The sequence below is a fragment of the Schistocerca gregaria genome, chromosome 9, assembly GCF_023897955.1.
Source record: "Schistocerca gregaria isolate iqSchGreg1 chromosome 9, iqSchGreg1.2, whole genome shotgun sequence".
Lineage (NCBI taxonomy): Eukaryota > Metazoa > Arthropoda > Insecta > Orthoptera > Acrididae > Schistocerca > Schistocerca gregaria.
In genome coordinates this window covers 89,051,483-89,072,001 of record NC_064928.1, presented here as the reverse complement: position 1 = coordinate 89,072,001, position 20,519 = coordinate 89,051,483, and the positions used below count along the sequence as shown (strand labels likewise).

The following is a 20,519-nucleotide window of genomic DNA, read 5'->3' as shown; positions in this document are numbered from 1 at the left end:
CCATCATCATCATCACAACAGAAGTGGAATGCAGAACTCGTAAGATGCTCGCCACAGAAGATACGGCGTTACAAAATCACCAGCTGAGTGGCAGAACTATTGGGACTCCAGGCAATCAGAACGCACATACCGGAAGGTGCCGGCGAGGATCATGTCTGTGCGATAGCTCATAACCGGCTTACCAAAACATGTATCTTCCTTTACAAAACATGGAAGTCTGTGCGTCATCTATCGTCGCTCAGAGTTTGTCGGCGGGGCCCTGAAACACACACTAGTTAAGGTCAGGTCTTGCCGCTGCCTGGGAAGGGGCTGTGCGAGACCTTTCGGCGCTACGACGTGCGGTAGTCAGCAGAACGGCAGTTAGCGCAAATGAAGACGGCGCGTCGCTTGCCCCGCATCACGGGACTTAATCGAATGGCTGGCGAGCGTCCAAAGGCGTGTTCGCCGCGTCGTAACGGTCGCCGTTCGGCCGCCGCGGACGTGTTGGGGTGTTTGCAAATACCGCGCCGTCCGTGCTACCCGCCAGAGAGCGGCATAGCGGGCGGCGCGCTGCTGTGCGAGGAGCCAGCGCGGAAGCAAGTGTCTCCTGACCGGCGAGTGCGCAGTAGGCTCGCTCCGGCATAAGACGTAGCTGTTTATTGCGGTGAAACCGGAATTGCTGTTTCGTAATCTGTTGGCGAGTGAGTCAGCAAAGCGAGGGGAAGTCACGCAAGCGAAATGAGACTGAATACATGTTCCCTCGCAGGGCAGTAATGAGTGTTTATTCTCAGTAGAAACTGGATGTGCGAGACTCGATATCTGGCAACGCTGTAATGGACACAGTGACAAGTATTTTGGTTCAGCCCGCCGTACTCGTCTGCCGTGACGTACAATTTTCCAGATTTAGAAAAACCTGACGTTCACTACAGCAAAAAAAGCTACGCACCATCCCAGTTCCCAGAGCTCCTCGAGATAGACGTTGACTGGGTATTGTATCACAGACACAGTCCCTTTGACTGGTCAGAGATGTCACTAAACCCGCCCAAAGATGTAAACAACCATGCATGAGCAGCGCTTATTAGACAGAGAGGGTCCGACAGCCTATCAGTTCCAGTCATTCCACCACGAAGGAGGTGCACGGCTCGTGTAGTCTGTAGTTGAATCATGCCTAGACGGTGATTGCGGCGGTTCGATCGCTTCCGCATTGTTACTTTGTGCCAGGAAGGGCTCTCAGTAAGGGAAGTGTCCAGGTGTCTCGGAGTGAAGCAAAGCGATGTTGTTCGCTCGAGGGTTCCTACTGCAGTGGATGACCGCTACCTACGGTTTATGGCTCCGACGAACCCTGACAGCAACGGCACCACGTTGAATAATGCCTTTCGTGCAGCCACAGTACATGTTACGACTCAAACTGTGCGCAATAGGCTGCATGATGCGCGACTTCACTCCAGCCATCCATGGCGAGGTCCATCTTTGCAACCACGACACCATGCAGCGCGGTACCAATGGGCCCAACAACATACAGAATGGACCTCTCAGGATTGATATGACGTTCTCTTCACCGATGAGTGTCGCATATGCCTTCAACCAGACAATCGTCGGAGACGTGCATGGAGGCGACCCCGTCAGGCTGAACGCCGTAGACTCACTGTCCAGCGAGTGCGGCAAGCTGGAGGTTTCCTGCTGTTTTGTGGTGGCATTATGTGGGGCCGACGTACGCTGCTCGTTGTCATGGAAGATGATGCAACGGCTGTGCGATACGTCAACGCCATCCTTCGATTGATAGTGCAACCATATCGGCAGCATACTGGCGAGGCATTCGTCTTCATGGACAATTCGTGCCCCTGTCGTGCACATCTTGTGAATGATTTCGTTCAGGATAAGGACATCGCTCGACTAGAGTGGCCAGCATGTCCTCCAGACATGAACCATATCGACCATGCCTGGGATAGATTGAAAAGAGCTGTTTATGGAAGACGCATCCCAACAGCCACTCTGAGGGAACTATGCCGAATCGCTGTTGAGAAGTGGGACAATCTGGACCAACATTGCGTTGATGAACTTATGGATACTATGCCAAGACGAATACAGACATGCATCAGTGCAAGAGGACGTGGTACTGGGTGTTAGAGGTACCGGCGTGTACAACAATCTGGACCACCGCCTCTGAAGGTCTCGCTGTAAGGTGGCTGAACAAGCAATGTGTGGTTTTCATGAGAAATAAAATTGGCTGAAATGATGCTCATGTCGATCTCTATTCCAATCTTCTGTACTGGTTCCGGAACTTTCGGAACCGAGGTCATGCAATACTTTTTTTATGTCGGTAGATATTGATTTCAAGCCGTCCTTTATACTCCTGCAGTTACTCAGTGACGACATTTCTCTGTCTAAATTAGAATATGCTCAAGAATTTTGCGGCTAACCTACAGTCGTTCGGAAGAGCGTACACGAAAGTCTTTGGGTGCTCAGGTCGCTACGCGTTCTACGTGCTAGTCGTCTGCGCTGACTGAAAAGTGCTGCCAAAATCTGAGATTACGCCAATGTGAGGAAAAGTCATGGGATAGCGACATGAACGTATACAGATGGCGTTAGTACCGCGTACACAACGATTAAAAGTGCAGTGCATTGGCGGACCTGGCATTTGTGCTCAAGTGATTCGTGTGGAAAGGTTACCAACTTGATTATGGCCGCACGACAGCAATTAACAGATCTCGAACGCGGAATAGTAGTTGCAGCTAGACACATGGAACATTCTGTTTTGGAAATCGTTAAGGAATTGCTTGATCCACACTGACAAGAGCGCGCCTAGTATGCCAAATTTGAGGCATTTCCTCGCACCACAGGCAATACAGTGGCCGATGGCCTCCATTTAACGACCGAGAGCGGCAGCGTTTGCGAAGAGTTGTCAGTAGTGACAGACAAGCAACACTGTGGGAATAACCGCAGAAACCAGTGTGGATCGTGCGACGAAAGTATTCGTTACGGCACTGTCGCGAAATGTGGTGTCTATGGGCTATGGCAGCAGACGACCGACGCGAGTCCCTTTGCTAACAGTACGGCATCACATTCAGCGCCTCTCCTGTGATCGTGAGCATATCGCTTGGACCCTGGTTAGATGAGTCCTGATTTTAGTTGCTAAGAACTGATGGTAGGGTTAGTGTGTGGCGCGAACACCACGCAGTCATGGACGCAAGTTGTCGCAGGGTACTGTGCAAAAACTGGTCCTGGCTCCGTAATGGTGTGGATGTTTTTAGAAGCAATGTACTGGGTCCTCTGGTCCAACTGCGCAGATAATTGGCAGCAAATGATTATGATCGGCTACTTTGAGACCTTTTGCAGCCATTCGTAAATTTCATACAACGATTAGATGTTTATGGGTGACAATGCGCCAAGTCACCAGGCCAAAATTGTTCGCGACTCGTTTGAACATTCTGAACAGTTCTAACGAATGATTTGGCTACACAGATGATCGACATAATCCTATAGAACATTTGAGGGGCATAATCGAGTCACCTCACTACGCCTGTCAAGAGCAGGTCCGACACAATATTAGCACGTATGCCATGACTTCCGTCTCCGCAGTGTTGTTCAAAATGTGTGTGAAATCTTATGGGACTTAACTGTTAAGGTCCTCGGTCCCTAAGCTTACACACTATTTAACCTAAATTATCCTAAGGACAAAGTCACACACCCATGTCCGAGGGAGGACTCGAACCTCCGCCGGGATCAGCCGCACAGTCCATGACTGCAGCGCCTCAGACCGCTCGGCTAATCCCGCGCGGCTCTCCTCAGTGTAAGCTTCGCATATGCACTGTTCAGCCAGGACGTTATGACAGCCTGTCTAATAGCCAGTTTGTCCACCTTTGGCACGAATAACAGAGGCGACTCGTCGTGGCCTGGAAGCACTGAGGCTTTGGTAAGTCGCTGGAGGGAGTTGGCAGTACGCCTACTCACGGGCAGTCACCTGATTCCCGTAAGTACCGGGGAGGGAGGGTACGAGCTCTGACGCCTCGTTCCATCAAATCCCAGATGTGTTCGATCTGGCGAGTTGCGGGCCCAATTGGAACTGGCCACTGTGTTTCTCAAACCATTGGTCTGGCATTGTGACATGGCGCATTATCATGTAGAAAAATGCCTTTGTCATCGGGTGTAAGTGATCTGCAACCAGTGTACGATAGTTATTGACCGTCATGGTGCCTTGCAATAGCTGCACTGGACCCATGGATGCCCACGTGAGTGTTCGTCACAGCATAATGGAGCCGCCGCCTGTTTGTCTACGTCCGGCAGTATTTGTGTCAAGCAGCTGTTACGCTGGAGGAAGACGGATTCGCGCACTTTCGTGGGGCATCATGGAGATACCGGTGTTCATCAGATCATGCAACGCTGTGCCACTGCGCCAGCGTCCAATGCTGGCACATGCGTGGGTCGTCGGCTGCAGATGCCTATTGTTAGCAGTGTTCGGTGCACTGCGTGTTCAGACGCATTTGTACTCTGCGCAGCATTAAAATCTGATTTTAGTTCCGGCACAGTTCGCCGACTGTCTTATTTCTACAGCCTGACGAGGCTCTGACGTCCCACATCTGTAGTGAGGGGTGGCCGCCCCACTCTCTGACGTCTGGACGCTGTTTCACGTGGGTTTCGCCGCGTGTTGAAGGTACTGGCCACAGCACTCCTGAAACACCCGAGCCATCACAGTCTGCCCTCGGTGAAACCCTCACAGATCGCGCGCCTTTCCCACTCTACACACGGTCAGCTCGCTCACCGATAACTGCACCCACCGTGCGTGTGACTAACTAGCAGTCATTCCTCGCCAGGTGACGGTATTGTCGCCTGGACGTGTTTATATCGATAGTAGGTCGGTAGTCATAATGTCCTGGCTGATCAGCGCATAGGGTACATGCTTTGAAGGGCGATAATATTGGTGATTATGAACAAGAAACCTCAAATGAATATATGGCTTTTTCTGAACCATATCCGACATATTTGTTCTGAAAGCGGTACTGATATTCAAGACTATACAAGTGGGTTAAAAGCTGTGAGCCATCTGAGGAAGTTAACCTTGCATTACTGCGCAACTGTTTCACCAGGTATCCAGTCTAGCGCACCAAATTCCCAACCAGTAACATTAATTATAATCTTTTAGTACTCATCGTACGATAACCGGTGATATATATATAACAATTTAAATAAAAAGAAGTAAATCAGTTTATATTTGGACATTTATTTTAACATTGATCATTGTTCCATTAAAATTTCAGCATATCAAACTTGATTCATAACTAAACTGGTGCCTTATTTAGGATTGTATAAATGTGAGTTTGTAATCTTAAGGAACACATCAAATAGGGAGCCAAGATTGGGAGACTACATACAACACTGCATTCATAAGATAATACAAGAAGAACGTTGAAACATATGCAAGAGGAAATTAACCACAACCAACCGATTCAATTTTGACCCAAAGAAGTTACGTTCGTAGCGCAATCCTGTCTGTCATGAAATCACCACACACTGGTATACTAAATTCATACTAACTCTCTGTGAAACCTTCCCGAAAAGAATAGCTGAGGGCTACTTTGATGATTACACCACATGCTTCACGTGGTCAACTTGGTTTACACAAAGAGTGTAACTCGACAATAATTTTGATAATTAAAATAAATTACATCGAAACGCAATTTACAAAAGAAAAACCTCGAACTGGTCACTATCGTCTTAGTATTAACCTGATGGGTCAAGCAACTGTATAAGCACATGGTACTGGTCTCACAAAGTACACCCCACGTGGATTGAACATAAGAGAAAAGTTGCTATATTGAAAAATATTGTCAAGACGAGACGTTATAATCTCACGCACATTCGCATTTAAGATTGATGATCTTAGAGTTACTGATCAACACGTGGTTCCACTTTACTCACAAAGCAGTGACTAAACAACTACGGGAAGATATTCTGAAGTTCACACTCGAATTACACTGCGTTGCAACTTAAGATAACATTAGATATTTTAGAGCTAAACCTGAAATAAAGGTCATTACATTTTTCAGTTAGGCTGAACTTAAGAAATCCATTGTCATACGGACTTAGCAGACACGCGCTTAGCCGGAGATCTTACCACTTGAGACGCTCGCCGCGGACAGACTGACCTGCGCTCCTACCGAGCGTGCTTAACAGATACAAACGGAAGTGACCAGAGGGGCAGCTTCCTATACCAACATGACAAGGGACGGACAGGACCATACCAAGAATAGGAACCTCTCTCCTTTAAGAAAGCGTAGCTACCTGTTACGACGTTGGTCCTACTGTTCTCTAGCAGACAGGCTTGTCTGCTACCATCAAGCATGCAACTAGAAATACATTTGCTCATTCATCCTCTCACGAAGAAGGGAAGGGGGATGACAGTATCTTATCGTATACAGTATATAAAAGAAAGCGGATGTAGGTTCCGTATGAGACTGTGTGAGATGAATTACATATAAACTGTGTTTTAAAGTGTAGTAGTGTGACAGATCGTTCTTGTTTATGTGTAAAAGTAACACGTTCAAATCGAAAGACTCGCCCCAGGCGAACGGTCTACCCGACGGAAGGCCCTACTCACACGACATCATTACTATATTGGCGAATACGACCAAAGCGACATTAGCCTACGTAGTGTTATCATTACTGACCATTTCAATACGCACTTCACTCGCGAATGGTGTCTCGACGATGCACTCGTTGTTGACCTCACATCTCAGTATTGCAGTGAGTGCACCGTTGTATTACAGTGCTGTTACGTGTACAGTCAAAACAGTACTGGTCAATGTAGTGAAAATTCCACAGATCTTTACACATGCCGAGTGTGGTAACACCATCGTTGCGTACGGGTTTTGCTACAGGAAGCCGGCCGCGGTGGTCTAGCGGTTCTAGGCGCTCAGTCCGGAACCGCGCGACTGCTACGATGGCAAGTTCGAATCCTGCCTTGGGCATGGATGTGTGTGATGTCCTTAGGTTACTTAGGTTTAAGTAGTTCTAAGTTCTAGGGGACTGATGACCACAGATATTAAGTCCCATAGTGCTCAGAGCTATTTGAACCATTTTTTGCTACAGGAATTCCATAGCTGGTGTTCGCGAATACGAAAGACAATTTCCTGATCGCAGATTTCCGGAAAACAGGAGGGTATTTATCAGCGTGTTTGATTCCATGTGGGGGGTACGCTTCCCACCGTACATGTTATATTTGAACGTCCCGTCCGACAAGATCTTAGAAAAGTTGAGAACATTGTTGAAGTGTTACAAAAGAGCCCAACTACCAGCTCTAGGGCAATTGCTGCACACCACGGTATTCCACAAACACGAGTGATGCGCGCAGTACATGAGCCGGGGCCTGAAGCCTTACCAGGGACGGAGTGTGCAACATCTGCATGGAGGAGATGATGCCAAACGAAAGGAATTCTGTAAGTGGATCATTGCCAATGAACGCTGCATTCCACGTGTTCTGTTCACTGATGACTCAACATTTGCCGGCAGCTGCATCAGTTAACAGACGGCAATTCTCACGTGTGGGCGGATGAAAATCTGCACGCTCCTGTGGAGACGAAGTTTCTACGACGTTTCTCAGTGAAGGTGCGATCCGGTGTGGTTCATGACCCAACTCATCGGTCCAGTTGTTTTAGATAATCGTCTTAATTGGTTACACCCCTATCTTGATTTCCTTCAAAATATATCGCCAGAATACTTGGAGGCTATTCCTTTGCTAACACGACGCCGTATGTTCAAAAAAAAAATGGTTCAAATGGCTGTGAGCCCTATGAGACTTAACATCTGAGGTCATCAGTCCCCTAGAACCACTTAAAGCTAACCAACCTGAGGACATCACACACATCCATGCCCGAGGCTGGATTCAACGCCGACGTTTGGAAGGCGGGCTTACAGTAAACTTCCTACACTCGTAGTACTCCACGAGGATAACAGAGTGTGTAAGCAGTTGCGCGTACTTCTCAACCGTTACTGAGAAAATCGCTAGATAATTTCGGTCGTGAAATATATACACCTGTGCGCGGCCGTTTTTGCCATGAAGCGGCGCCAGCCGAGTGTATTTTTTTTTTTTTTAATTTCGTTTTGTTCTTTGCATTTGGTCGTGGCGGACGTCGGAAGACACCCTTTTCAGTTCATCGTTGATCCATTAACTCAGTTTTTTTTTTTATTACAGAGGGCAGCTATACAATTGATATAATGGGGAAAATACGTGTAATCGTATGAACGTTTACATAATTTACAGTGTTATTTGGCAGTCTACTAATTTTTATTATCACAAATAATGTAATATTCATAACTATCGACTAGTAAACGACCAAACGCATGAAGTGTTACTGAAAATGTAGGCTTGTCCGTGATTTGAGAAATCCCTTATACCTGGAAGGAGCCCGAAACGACTGTTTACCTCCAAGTTTTGACCGGCACAGACAGCTTTCGAAAGATGTACAATTAATCGTCGCTTTTGACATTACAAGTTGAGGGTGGTATTTTTCGTAAAAACATGGAAAACTTAAAGTTAAACGGCACTATCTGCATTGAATAAATGCTGTGTTTCCGCATACGCAAGGTCTTTTGACGTTTTCCGTGGAAAAACGAACCTCGTTAACATTTTCAAAAACCTCTCTTTCTGACGATAGTTTGGAAGCAAACCATACATAACGCACTATTTCCTTAAAATCGGCGCTGATAATTGGTTTTGCAGTATCGAGTGTATTTTAATAGCGTCTTCCGAGAAGCAATTTCTCGTTCTCTTTCGATTAAATACGAAAAATTTTGAAGACACGGACAAGCATACATTTTTCGTATCACTTTATGCGTTTGGTCGTTTACTAGTCGATAGTTATGAATATTCTATTATTTGTGATAATAAAAATTAGTAGACTGCCAAATAACATTGTAAATTTAATAAAAGTTCATCCGGTTACACATTTTTCCCATTACATCAGTTGTAATATAAATAGTAAAGAAAATGACTGTGTTGAAAAAAAAAAAAAAAAAACTGACGAACGGAACTCGTTCCAGAGGCTTGAAAGCCAACCACTTTTTTAAAATATTTTGTTCTATATTGTTCGTTGAATTTGTTCAGGGCGGACGTCCGATGACACCCTGAACAGTTTGTTCGTTGGTCCGTTCGCTCAGTTTGTTTTTTATTAGAAAGGATAGCTGACGCTCTGACGGAACACGCTGAGGTACCGTTCCGGCACTCGGCTACAGCAGGTTCATGGTAAAACTGGCCACGCACAGGTATATATTTGACGACTGAAAATATCTCGCGATTTTCTCAGTAACTGTTGAGAAGTACGCGCTACTGCTCACACACTTTGTTATCCTCGTGGAGTACTACGAGTGTAGGAATATTACTGTAAGTCCGCGTTCCAAACGTTCTGGCCTCCCCTTCATAGAGCACGACGGAGCTCTTACACATTGCGTACGTCCAGTGACGCAGTGCCTCACTGAAGCATGGCCTGATCGTTGCATCGGTGGCTGTGGAGTTATTTCGTGGTCACGAAGGTTACCCCGTCTCACTCCATTGGATTTCTGTTTGTGTGGTTGGCTTACGAGTGGACACAAAGGAGGAACTTCTCGCTCGTAAATAAATGCCGTGTGACTAGGGCCTCCCGTCGGAAAGACCGTTCGTCGGGTGCAAGTCTTTCGATTTGACGCCACTTCGCCGACTTGCGCGTCGATGGGGATGATGATGACAACGCAGCACCCAGTCTCTGAGCGGAGAAAATCTCCGACCCAGCTGCGAATCGAAGCCGGACCTTTAGGATTGACATTCTGTGGCGCTGACGACTCTTCTAGCTGGTATTTTATATGCGTGTGCCCAAGTAAACGACCGTACGATTGAGCTCAGATCAACAACACAGCAGGTGTCTACAAGAGCAAAATGTCTTTTGTGACGAAATTTACTGCATTAAATGAAACATTAGACGATAATGTTTCATATACTATCAAGTGCACTTGTCCTGTTCCTCAATGTTTTCATCAGTTCCCTCTGAATCTGTTAAGGACAGGACATATGTTTGTAAGACGTATTTGTTCAGAATCACTAATACTACGCTCCTCAATGGATGTACCTTTCCTCCTAACTCACTTCGTATAATGCGAAATATTTTGAGCTGTATGTGGCGTATGTTCTCAGGAATTGCCTATATATGAGAAATGCACACTGAGATTGGATCGTTTGTTTTTTCCGTCGTTCTCTGTAGTAATGAGGTAGCGTAATAGTGGTCCGATATAAACTTCACTTCGTACCGAACACTGATTTGTTTACTTTGAAGTAGATGAACATGAATTCCTGCCTGGTGAATTTGTCAACGACCTTGATTTACATATTTTCGAGGTTCTATCATAGTTCTCCTGTAAAATTACCAGGTGTGAGCACTAGATTAAGTGCTCGATGACTCCTCGTTCTAATCAACGTCGTTTCTGCAAGATGATTTACTACCGCGCATGGCGCCAGTTTCTCTTGTAATGAAGAAGGTGGGACAACTCTGTTTCATAATTGCCAGGGACTCGTAATGTGTTCATCTCTTAATTGGTAACAGCCTTGCGTGATGTCGGCTTGCGTTTTATTGCTGTACATCAAATGGGTAAAAAAAGGAAACAGACACATTTGCATCTGTGACCCGCAAACCACCTTACGGAGCCAGGCGGAAACTACTTACGCTACCCTTCCCTCCCCCTCCACCCCCCCCCCCCTCCCACTATAACGTTCCTACTCTTACACAAGACGTAAAAACTCCTTGCAAAGTTCTAATTACAGATAGTATTTTCGTAATGGAGAACTTCTGCTAAACATAGAAGTTTTAAAGCAGGAAATATTACTTTCATAGCTATTACTTGTCTTGAAGAATTAGTGGGCGATCTTAATGGGTGTTAATTTTTTTTTTTCTTCTTCTTCTGCAGATGCCAGGGTTTGACTGCTTTTTTGGACAATTCTGTTGTAGTAACTAATGTACGTTAAGTTCTTGAAATGCGACAGAGGTTCTGATTAATTTTCTTGATCTAGATACTCTAGCACTGCCATTAGCAACTTACATGAACGAACTGACCGCTGGCTTGAACAAACTGAACAGACTGCACTGGCTTGAAACCGGCCTTGGACTGACCTTCGTATAAAATGTTGATAAATATATTATTGGCACTGGTGCTTTTGTAAAGTTACACTAAAAATTACATACTCACGAAAACGTTATAGTAGCAAGTAAGTTTTAGAATAATGACGAAAATGTTTGACACAGTTTGTTTTGTTAAACAGTCTGTTTTTTTATGCAAAGTTTCGTAAAATATGGCTTGGGAACAATGCAAATTTTTATTATTTAATTATTTTGATCACAAAGATTTACATATGTTTACTCTCTGTAGACTTTCTTGTCATTGAACAAGTTACTTCATGTACTATATTACACTTTAATAAGCAGTACTGGTTTTTGGATGTTGACTTTCTGGAACTTACTAAACATTAATTTCATACCAAAAACAGCTGTGTTGTATAATTGAGTTGTTATTGTTTTAAACTGAACAACAGTTTTAACTGAACGTAAACACGCATATATCTTATTTCAAATTATATAATCTTCAATTGTTTCAGAAGATGTTAAATAATAAACGTGAAGTGTAGTCACATAACACAATACTCCATACACTGTGTTGAGTATTAGATTAAAATCGTGTATCGCATATTTGTGTAAGAAATCTAAGGCTTTTAGATTATTCGCCCTTCTCTGCTCTATTCGCAAGTGGTACATGGGCAGGACAGTCGGTAAACCTGTGCGTGATCTCAGATTTGTCATCGAGGTCTTTTCGTGTGAGATATATGGAAGGAAGTTGCCTCTCACTATTTGCGACGGGGCCTGTCTTAATTTTACAGTAAAGCTCTTCGTGATGCACTTCAGTTCTCTTGTAGGGTCTAGGGCTGAAGTTTGTTGGGCATGTCCTTCACGGTTTCACACTTACCAAATCAACCCGTGACGGTATGCGGTGTTATTATGATCTTCCCTATTTCCTCTATTAATACTACACGCTAAGGTGCGAGTCTGATGACCAGTTCCCCTACTCAAGAATCGGTCGAAATAATAATAGATATTTGTGTCGTGAAATAGATACATTTTTATTTGACTTTTTTAATGGATCCATCTGACATTCTTTTTAACTGCTTTTATTTTACTGTCTGGCATACATATCCGACAAAGTTTAGGATTATATTAAAAAAAAATACTTGTTCCAATATCTCGGTTGACACAAGCGTTGCCGGCCGCTGTGGTCGAGCGGTTCTAGGCGCTTCAGTCCGGAACCACGCGGCTGCTACGGTCGCAGGTTCGAATCCTGCCTCGGGCATGGATGTGTGTGCTGTCCTTAAGTTAGTTAGGTTTAAGTCGTTCAAAGTCTAGGGGACTGATGACCTCAGATGTTAGGTCCCATAGTGCTTTGAGCCATACATGTACAGAAAATTGTTCTTTTGATTGCCAATTTCGGCCAATAGAATTAAAACAAAACTATTACGGTAATCGAAATAGAACTAAAATGAAAGTGTAGTTGATACCGTCTTCGTAGGCTGAGAGACTTCCGAAACGTCGTCGCTGTGGAGTGAATGTGCTGATTACGTGATGATTTATTTTTAGGATTCGATGAGTCTAGACACTGTAAGCAGTTCTTCTTTTGCAGATCTGTCGGGTCTAAAAAGTCGCTGGATTAGGAGCGCTAGACACAAATTTTGGATGGAAAGCTCACGCTTTGAATTGATGTTAAAGCGAATGTGGAAGATTTACTTAATCAGTGCTCCTTAGGTGGTTCAAGTCGCTTGTCTACTCAACATACGCAGACTGAGCGTGCAGTAGTGGTTCAGCAGCTACGAGAATCTGTCGCCTAGCTTTCGTCTGAGGAAAAGAGTGGCGTGCCGTTTGAAAATTGTAGTGCTTCTTGGTGAACCGATTTAGATCAGTGTGAAAGCATTGATTGACTGTCATCTGTTGTTTCGGCGAGAAAGTGGAAGTGAGAATGTCCAACTGGGATCGACTGCCGATGTATCTCTAAATTCGTCGCTGGTGGACGTGTCGAATCGCCTTGGAATGGACTGCCTCGTAAATTTTACAGTGAAATCGGGAAGAGCAAACTAGTTTGAGTTGTGATCATTGAGTGGTCGGGAAGAGCAAACTAGTTTGTGATCATTGAGTGGTCGAGCTCCACGCGAGGTGCAGAGCACCACTGTAGGTCGACAGTGGGCGGTTGGGACAAGGTTCTGTTTCAGGAGTAAGACTGTCCTGAATCAAGTCCTAGAATCACCAGTGGATCAACTTTGGCAGTACACTTGTGTTTTGGCCTCAGGTTGGGTATCAGCAGGAGGTGGTGCAGTGTCGGGTGCCACGTTGCTAGTAGATCGTACCCGGAGGACAACCGCACACTGGTGCTAGCTTTCGGCACCAGACACTGGGATCCCCAGTGAGTCAACTTAGGGACTACACTGGTGATTTGGCTAACGGCGGGAGGTGGTGCAGTGTCGGGTGAGGGTGTGATGGTGATCGTGGAGTGCTGGTGCCGGGGGAGGAGGCGCCGGTGACGCGATGCGGACCGCCGGGTGCCCGCCGTGCGCAGACCTGGGGGCGAAGCTGCGCTGCCGCGTCTGCGAGCGCCTGCAGCAGCAGCACCAGCAGCTGGTGGGCCTGGGGCTCGGCCTGGGCCACCCCCTGCTGCTGCCGCCCCCGCCCGCCCCCGCCGCCCCCGCGGCCGCGCCTCCGCTCAGGGACATGCTGCTCGCCGCCTACCTGCTCAGAGGTGAGTCCGACCACGACCACGACCACAGCCTCAGGCCTGCCAGTGGAGAGGCTACTCGAGGAACGGTACCGTTATAAACATTGGGTCAGGGCCTTTCGTACTGACGTTAACACATGGATAAATTTGTTTACATGCCTAAATTGTTCTAGTTTTACTCGCCATCTACCTGTTCGGCAGTGAGTCCAACCATGCCCGCTCCACTGCCACCATCCTGACATGAGGGTTCCCGCTCTAACAATACCGCCACTTGCAAAGTAGGTTAGAAGTCAGATTAATAATAATCAAAATATCCACGGGTGTACTGCCGGTCTACAGTGTCCAACGGGCACAATATTTCGGCGATCATACATGTCGCCATCATCAGGTGAACTGACGGACTGAGCTCCTGTGAACGTGCCGGCACGATCTGAACGCTATGGCTGCTCAGAGGGAACATCTCCTCTTTTTCTTTCTCCATCTCCTCTTTTCCCCTCCATCTCCTCTTTTCCTCTCCATCTCCTCTTTTCCTCTCCACCTCCTCTTCTCCCCCTCTCTTCTCTCCCTGTCCATCTTGTCTTCACTCCTCTCTTCTCTCCCTGTCCATCTCATCTTCACTCCTCTCTTCTCTCCCTGGCCATCTCGTCTTCACTCCTCTCTTCTCTCCCTGGCCATCTCGTCTTCACTCCTCTCTTGGCTATCTCGTCTTCCCCTCTCTTCTCTCCCTGTCCATCTCGTCTTCACTCCTCTCTTCTCTCCCTGTCCATCTCGTCTTCACTCTTCTCTTCTCTCCCTGGCTATCTCGTCTTCACTCCTCCCTTCTCTCCCTGGCCATCTCGTCTTCACTCCTCTCTTCTCTCCTTGGCCATCTCGTCTTCACTCCTCTCTCTCTCTGCCGCACAATGATGTAATTTTGTAGGTACTTTCTTCGATATATGTGGATACTGTGTGCCAAATGTGTTGTCAGTAGTGTTAGTATCAAAGAAGTAATTAATTCAAACATTATGCACAATGCGACATCTAATCAAAAGTAGTTCGACAGCACTATGTGATGCGGAATTCACCACTAGATGTAGCGAGAGGAGGACTCGCTATTGTAAAAGAAAGCGGGGAGGGTTCTGTTATCAGCAGAGAAGAAATAACAGTAGACAGGAGAGCTCAGTGACTCCACACTGGGACTAGGCATTGGATGTAACCTGAATCACAAACCGAACACGGACATTCCAACGTTTCTAGAGCTGCCCAAGTGGACTTTGGTTGATGGCATCCTGAAGCGGAAACGCGTAGGAACAAGCACGGCTGAACCAAGACCTGGCAGACCTCAGGTACTGACGGAAATGTACCGTCGAACATTGCGGAGAGTGTTTGTAAAATGAAATCTGAAGGAAAAAAATCACTCGTGATGTACGAAGTGCGACCAGCGGTCCATCTAGCCCAGTGACAAAGTCAAAAACTATGGGGTCCAATAGTCTGGCAGCTCCTCATAAGCCACACATTTCTGTGGAAAGTGCTCCACAGTCACTCAGCCACCTCATTGAAAGTGTCCCCGATAGAGTTCAAGCCATCATAAATACGAAGGGTGATACCTTGAGGTGGTGATACCTTGAGGTGGTGATACCTTGAGGTGGTGATACCTCGAGGTGGTGATACCTCGAGGTGGTGATACCTCGAGGTGGTGATACCTCGAGGTGGTGATACCTCGAGGTGGTGATACCTCGAGGTGGTGATACCTCGAGGTGGTGATACCTCGAGGTGGTGATACCTCGAGGTGGTGATACCTCGAGGTGGTGATACCTCGAGGTTGTGTTGCCTTCAGGTGGTGTGAAGAGCGTCGCTAGTGCACACTAGATGACTATAAACGAGTGATTTTGGGCGACGAATCACGTTGTACTCTGTGTTAATCTGATGGCGAATGCCACCATGTGCAGTGCCAGCAGTGAAGTACAGAGGAGATGATTTCTTACGTTAAGAAAACGCCAGTTGCAGAAAGATATGAAATCATATTACAACATTGTGTACAGCGTGCAGAGGCTGATGGTATGCATCTGCATGACAACGCATCCTGTTGTAAAGTATCATCAGAGAGGCAATAGTTGGTGGGCAGTGAAGTGAACTAGGTTGGCCAGAGTCCCGAACAGAGCCCAGTGGAACACCTTTGGGATCGGTTAGAGCATCAGACCCCAACATCATTATCTCCTGTGGTTTCGGGAGAATGGGCTATCATTCCTCCACAGTCACTCAGGCACCTCATTGAAAGTGTCCCCAGTAGAGTTTAAGCCATCATACAGACGAAGGGAACAACTGCCCCATGTTAACTTCCAGTGATACGCGTCCAGATAATTTTGATCAGGTAGTGGACAATAGTCCAGTGAATAAAGGAAACAAGAACAATGTAACAAAATAGAACTGCAAACAGGACTAATCGGCACTATCAATCATCTGTTATAAGGAAAAGTAGGAAAACAGCAACCAAATCTACTGTCTACAAAATAATGCCAGCTGAGAGCTGTAAGGCGTACCTGTGCTGTGAGGCTGGTTTTCCCCTCACAAGGCAATAATTATCAAAATTCTCCTTCGTCTCCGCGTGAAAATAAACGGAGCATAAAGAGAAAATCAGACGATATGGCTGAAAAAAAAAGAGCTGTCCTATCATCCCATTGTCTCCCATGAAGAGTGAGGAAGAAAGGAAAAAAAAGCCTGTGTTCTTCGATTCGGTTGAAACTTTAACCTACAGAGTCTCCAGAGTTGGCTGCCATAGCAACAAACTGTTGGTTTTTACCGACGTTGCCGTTGACTGTAGCTGATATTATTTTCTTATGTATTGCAAATTTAAAGAGCTGTTACTTCATATTTTAAAACAGGTCGTACATATTGTAGTATTCGTTTGCCATTTTTTGTAGTTTCTTTTTTTTATGTGCAACATTAGACGAAGAATAATCCTTTTTTAAATTAACAATTATTTGAGGTTGAATTATAAACCAAATTTCGCTGCCTTAAGAAGAAAGAAAAAAACGTGATAGGATAGATTAGTGATTTGTTAGTGCCATCACCGAGTTGTAACTAGTGGTGAATCCTCGGAATGGATTCTTCGAGCTGTTGACCGCATCACAGCAAAATAGTTTATAGTCAGTAGTAGAGAACTGGCATTGCTAATCTCGTGCATCAACATTGGGTAGTCATCCGTGTACAACATTGAGGGCTTTCTTGGCTAGATTGTCAGCACCTTATACTACGTTTATTCTAGTATTCATTATTCTTAATCATTATTTGAATGTTGTGTGTTGTCCTTAGGTTAGTTAGGTTTAAGTAGTTCTAAGTTCTAGGGGACTGATGACCTCAGAAGTCGTCCCATAGTGCTCAGGGCCATTTGAACCATTATTTGAGTGACATGTACAAATTGTCAGTGAATTTTGGCTTCTTATGTCTACATAATTCTAGGTGTGTTATCTGCTGTTACATCTCGCCTTCTCCAATCCCTTGTTCCGATTCGGTGTCACTGTTTTCTCTGTCACTGTGGGTCTGGCTGTGCACCCTTTGGAGATCATCCTGACGTTCCATGTAGGCATGCCTTTCATGCCGTGTTCGCAGATTCTCTTACATCTTTTTTTCTGAAATGTTGTTTGATGATGCATTTAGTTGTGCCCATTGTTCTACGTCTGTTTCTGCTGTGCATATACAATGAAGCGCCGAAAAAACTGGTATAGGGATGCGCATTGAAATATAGGGATATGTAGAGAGGCAGAACACAGAGCTGCGGTCGGCAACATCTACATAGGACAAAAAATGTCTGGTGCAGTTCTTAGATGGGTTAATGGTGATACATTGGCAGGTTATCAATATTTAAGTGAGTTTCAACGTAGTGTTATAGTCAGCGCACAAGCAAATGGTTCAAATGGCTCTTAGCACTATGGGACTTAACATCTATAGTCATCAGTCCCCTAGAACTTAGAACTACTTAAACCTAACTAATCTAAGGACATCACACAACACCCGCCGCACAAGCGATGGGGCCCACCATCTCCAAAGTAGCGATGAAGTGGGGATTTTCCCGTACGACCATTTCACGAGTGTACCTTGAATATCAGGAATCCGCTGAAACATTAAATCTCTCATATCGCTGCGGCCGGAAAGATATCGTGCAAGAACGGGACCAACGACGACTGAAGAGAATCGTTAAGCGTGATAGAAGCTATGGAGATTGCTGCAGATTTCAATGCTCTTTCACCATCAAGTGTCAGCGTGCGAACCATTCAACGAAACATAATAGATATGGGCTTTCGGAGCCAAAGGCCCATTCGTCTACCGTTGATGACTGCACGACACAAAGCTTTACGCCTCACCTCTGCCCGTCAACACCGACATTGGAGTGTTGATAAGTGAAAACATGTAGCCCGGTCTGACGAGTCTCGTTTCAAATTGTATCGAGCGAATGGACATGAATCTGTGTCAGCAGGGGACTGTTGAAGCTGCTGGAGGCTCTGTAATGGTGTAAGGCGTGTGCAGTTGGAGTGACAAGGGATTCCTTGTACGTCACTGACAGGTGACACCCACGTGACCATCCTATGTAATCACCTGCATCGATTCATGTCCACTGTGCATTCCGACGGACTTGGGCAATTCCAACACAACAATGAGACACCCCACACGTCAAGGATTGCTACAGTGTGGCTCCAGGAACACTTTTCTGAGCCGGCCGCTGTGGTCTCGCAGTCCGGAACCGCGCGACTGCTACGGTCGCATGTTCGAATCCTGCCTCTGGCATGGGTGTGTGTGATGTCCTTAGGTTAGTTAGGTTTAAGTAGTTCTAAGTTCTAGGGGACTAATGACCACAGCAGTTGAGTCCCATAGCGCTCAGAGCTATTTGAACCACTTGCACACTTTTCTGAGTTTAAACATTCCCACTGGCCGCCAAACTCCCGAGATGTGTACAGTATTGAGCATATCTGGAATGCCTTGCGACGTGCTGTTCAGAAGGGGTTCCCAGTCCCTCGTACTCCTACAGATTTATGCCCAGTCCTCCTGGAGTCCTGTTGCAGTTTCCTCCAGCAGTACTTGAGACGTTAGTCGAGTTTATGCCACTCGCGTTGCGGCTCTTCTGCGTGAGGTGCACCGGTTTCTTTGGGTCTTCAGTGTATGTATTTCTGTTCCTTTGTAGTCTTGTGTGTTGTACGGCTATTGTTGGGTATTGCACGCAGAAGAGACCAATGTGTTGCGCGGTACCTTTTTCCCCGCATGTCCATGTTGGCGTCTATCTGAGTCGTGCCGTTCGTGGTATAAGGTCCGTGTCCAGTTCAGAAATGTACTGTACCGCAGCTGGTATGGTTAACTAAGAAATGTTACCGATAGTAAAACGGGGAAGATGCGATGAAGCCCATCGACTGTGACGCCATTTTGGTGCTGGTGAATGAGAAACATAAGACACCTTGAGCAGGCACACAGTCCAGAATCGCTTCCTCGCCATCGGTGGATAAGCCATCGACCTGGTAGGGTGAGATGACGGCTGCGTGCAGGCAGAAGAGGGCACCAGTCCACGGGCAGAGAGCTGCGTGTGCCATCGGCGAACTGCGCACAAATCGGTCGAGGGCGACTGCCTTACTGTGCGGCTGTCTGCCACCGCAACAGGTTGTCACGGCGGTCGCAACACACGACAGCGGCCGGAAGTTCCGACTCTTACCGCACAGCTGCTGTATTCTGCAGTAAAAGGGGTACCACCGTGTCATGCCTAATACGTTCGAGCAGTAGCCCCAAGCTTCGCATAGTTAACATAACTTAACTAAACTTGCTTAAATAAACAGTTGGCATCCGAGCCCCGTTGCAAAAGTTAATCTGACGGACCCAGTGGCGGATGACGTAATCATGCCTGATAATGCGCGGTTCTATGTAAGAGTCATCGGATTGCTTTCGTAATTTTCGTTCCATACATCCCAGGAAAGACAATTACGGGGGGTAGGACGTCAAACGGGCCGACTTGTGGCAGGAGAGGCAACACAGAACATTTTAATTTCCACTGTCAATACTTTTACAAATAAATTCATAAAACTTTGTCAGCATCACCAGGAAGGATTCGGGATTCACATTCATTTCAGTGGAAGTTCTAAAACATAACAATATATTTTTTTACATGTGAAATTTCATCATTTTTTTCACTTATGGCTGCATTTGTTGCTATCATAAGCTAGAGAGATTCTTCGATGAATTTTGCACAGCATACATACCATACTTGCAGGTGTATGAAACTCTAGAATCTATTTAATTTATGAAAAAACGAATGACCTGTTATATTTTAAACTTCATGTTTAGAAAAAAAACAAATTTTATAGTTATTACCTCAATTCCTGAAGAGGGGCAGCAGCCTTTTCAGTAGTTGCAGGGGCAACAGTCTGGATGATTGACTGATCTGGCCTTGTAACACTAACCAAAACGGCCTTGCTGTGCTGGTACTGCGAACGGCTGAAAGCAAGGGGAAACTACGGCCGTAATCTTTCCCGAGGGCATGCAGCTTTACTGTATGATTAAATGATGATGGCGTCCTCTTGAGTAAAATATTCCGGAGGTAAAATAGTCCCCCATTCGGATCTCCGGGCGGGGACTACTCAAGAGGATGTCGTTATCAGGAGAAAGAAAACTGGTGTTCTACGGATCGGAGCGTGGAATGTCAGATCCCTTAATCGGGCAGGTAGGTTAGAAAATTTAAAAAGGGAAATGGATAGGTTAAAGTTAGATATAGTGGGAATTAGTGAAGTTTGGTGGCAGGAGGAACAAGACTTCTGGTC

General features: G+C 45.9%; 1 protein-coding gene and 1 long non-coding RNA gene across 2 annotated transcripts in view; both read left to right on the top strand.

The window, feature by feature from the left end:
- LOC126291577 (uncharacterized) overlaps positions 1-13,655 on the top strand; it is a 91,447-nt gene extending 77,792 nt beyond the window's left edge. The window contains exons 2-3 of the long non-coding RNA XR_007551819.1: positions 12,664-13,120; positions 13,157-13,655. This is a non-coding gene — a long non-coding RNA (uncharacterized LOC126291577). The remainder of the gene's footprint in view (positions 1-12,663; positions 13,121-13,156) is intronic.
- A 57-nt stretch (positions 13,656-13,712) lies between these two features.
- LOC126291576 (basic proline-rich protein-like) overlaps positions 13,713-20,519 on the top strand; it is a 297,308-nt gene continuing 290,501 nt past the window's right edge. The window contains exon 1 of the mRNA XM_049985111.1: positions 13,713-13,770. Coding sequence (XP_049841068.1) covers positions 13,743-13,770 — 28 coding nt within the window. The 5' untranslated portion in view covers positions 13,713-13,742. The remainder of the gene's footprint in view (positions 13,771-20,519) is intronic.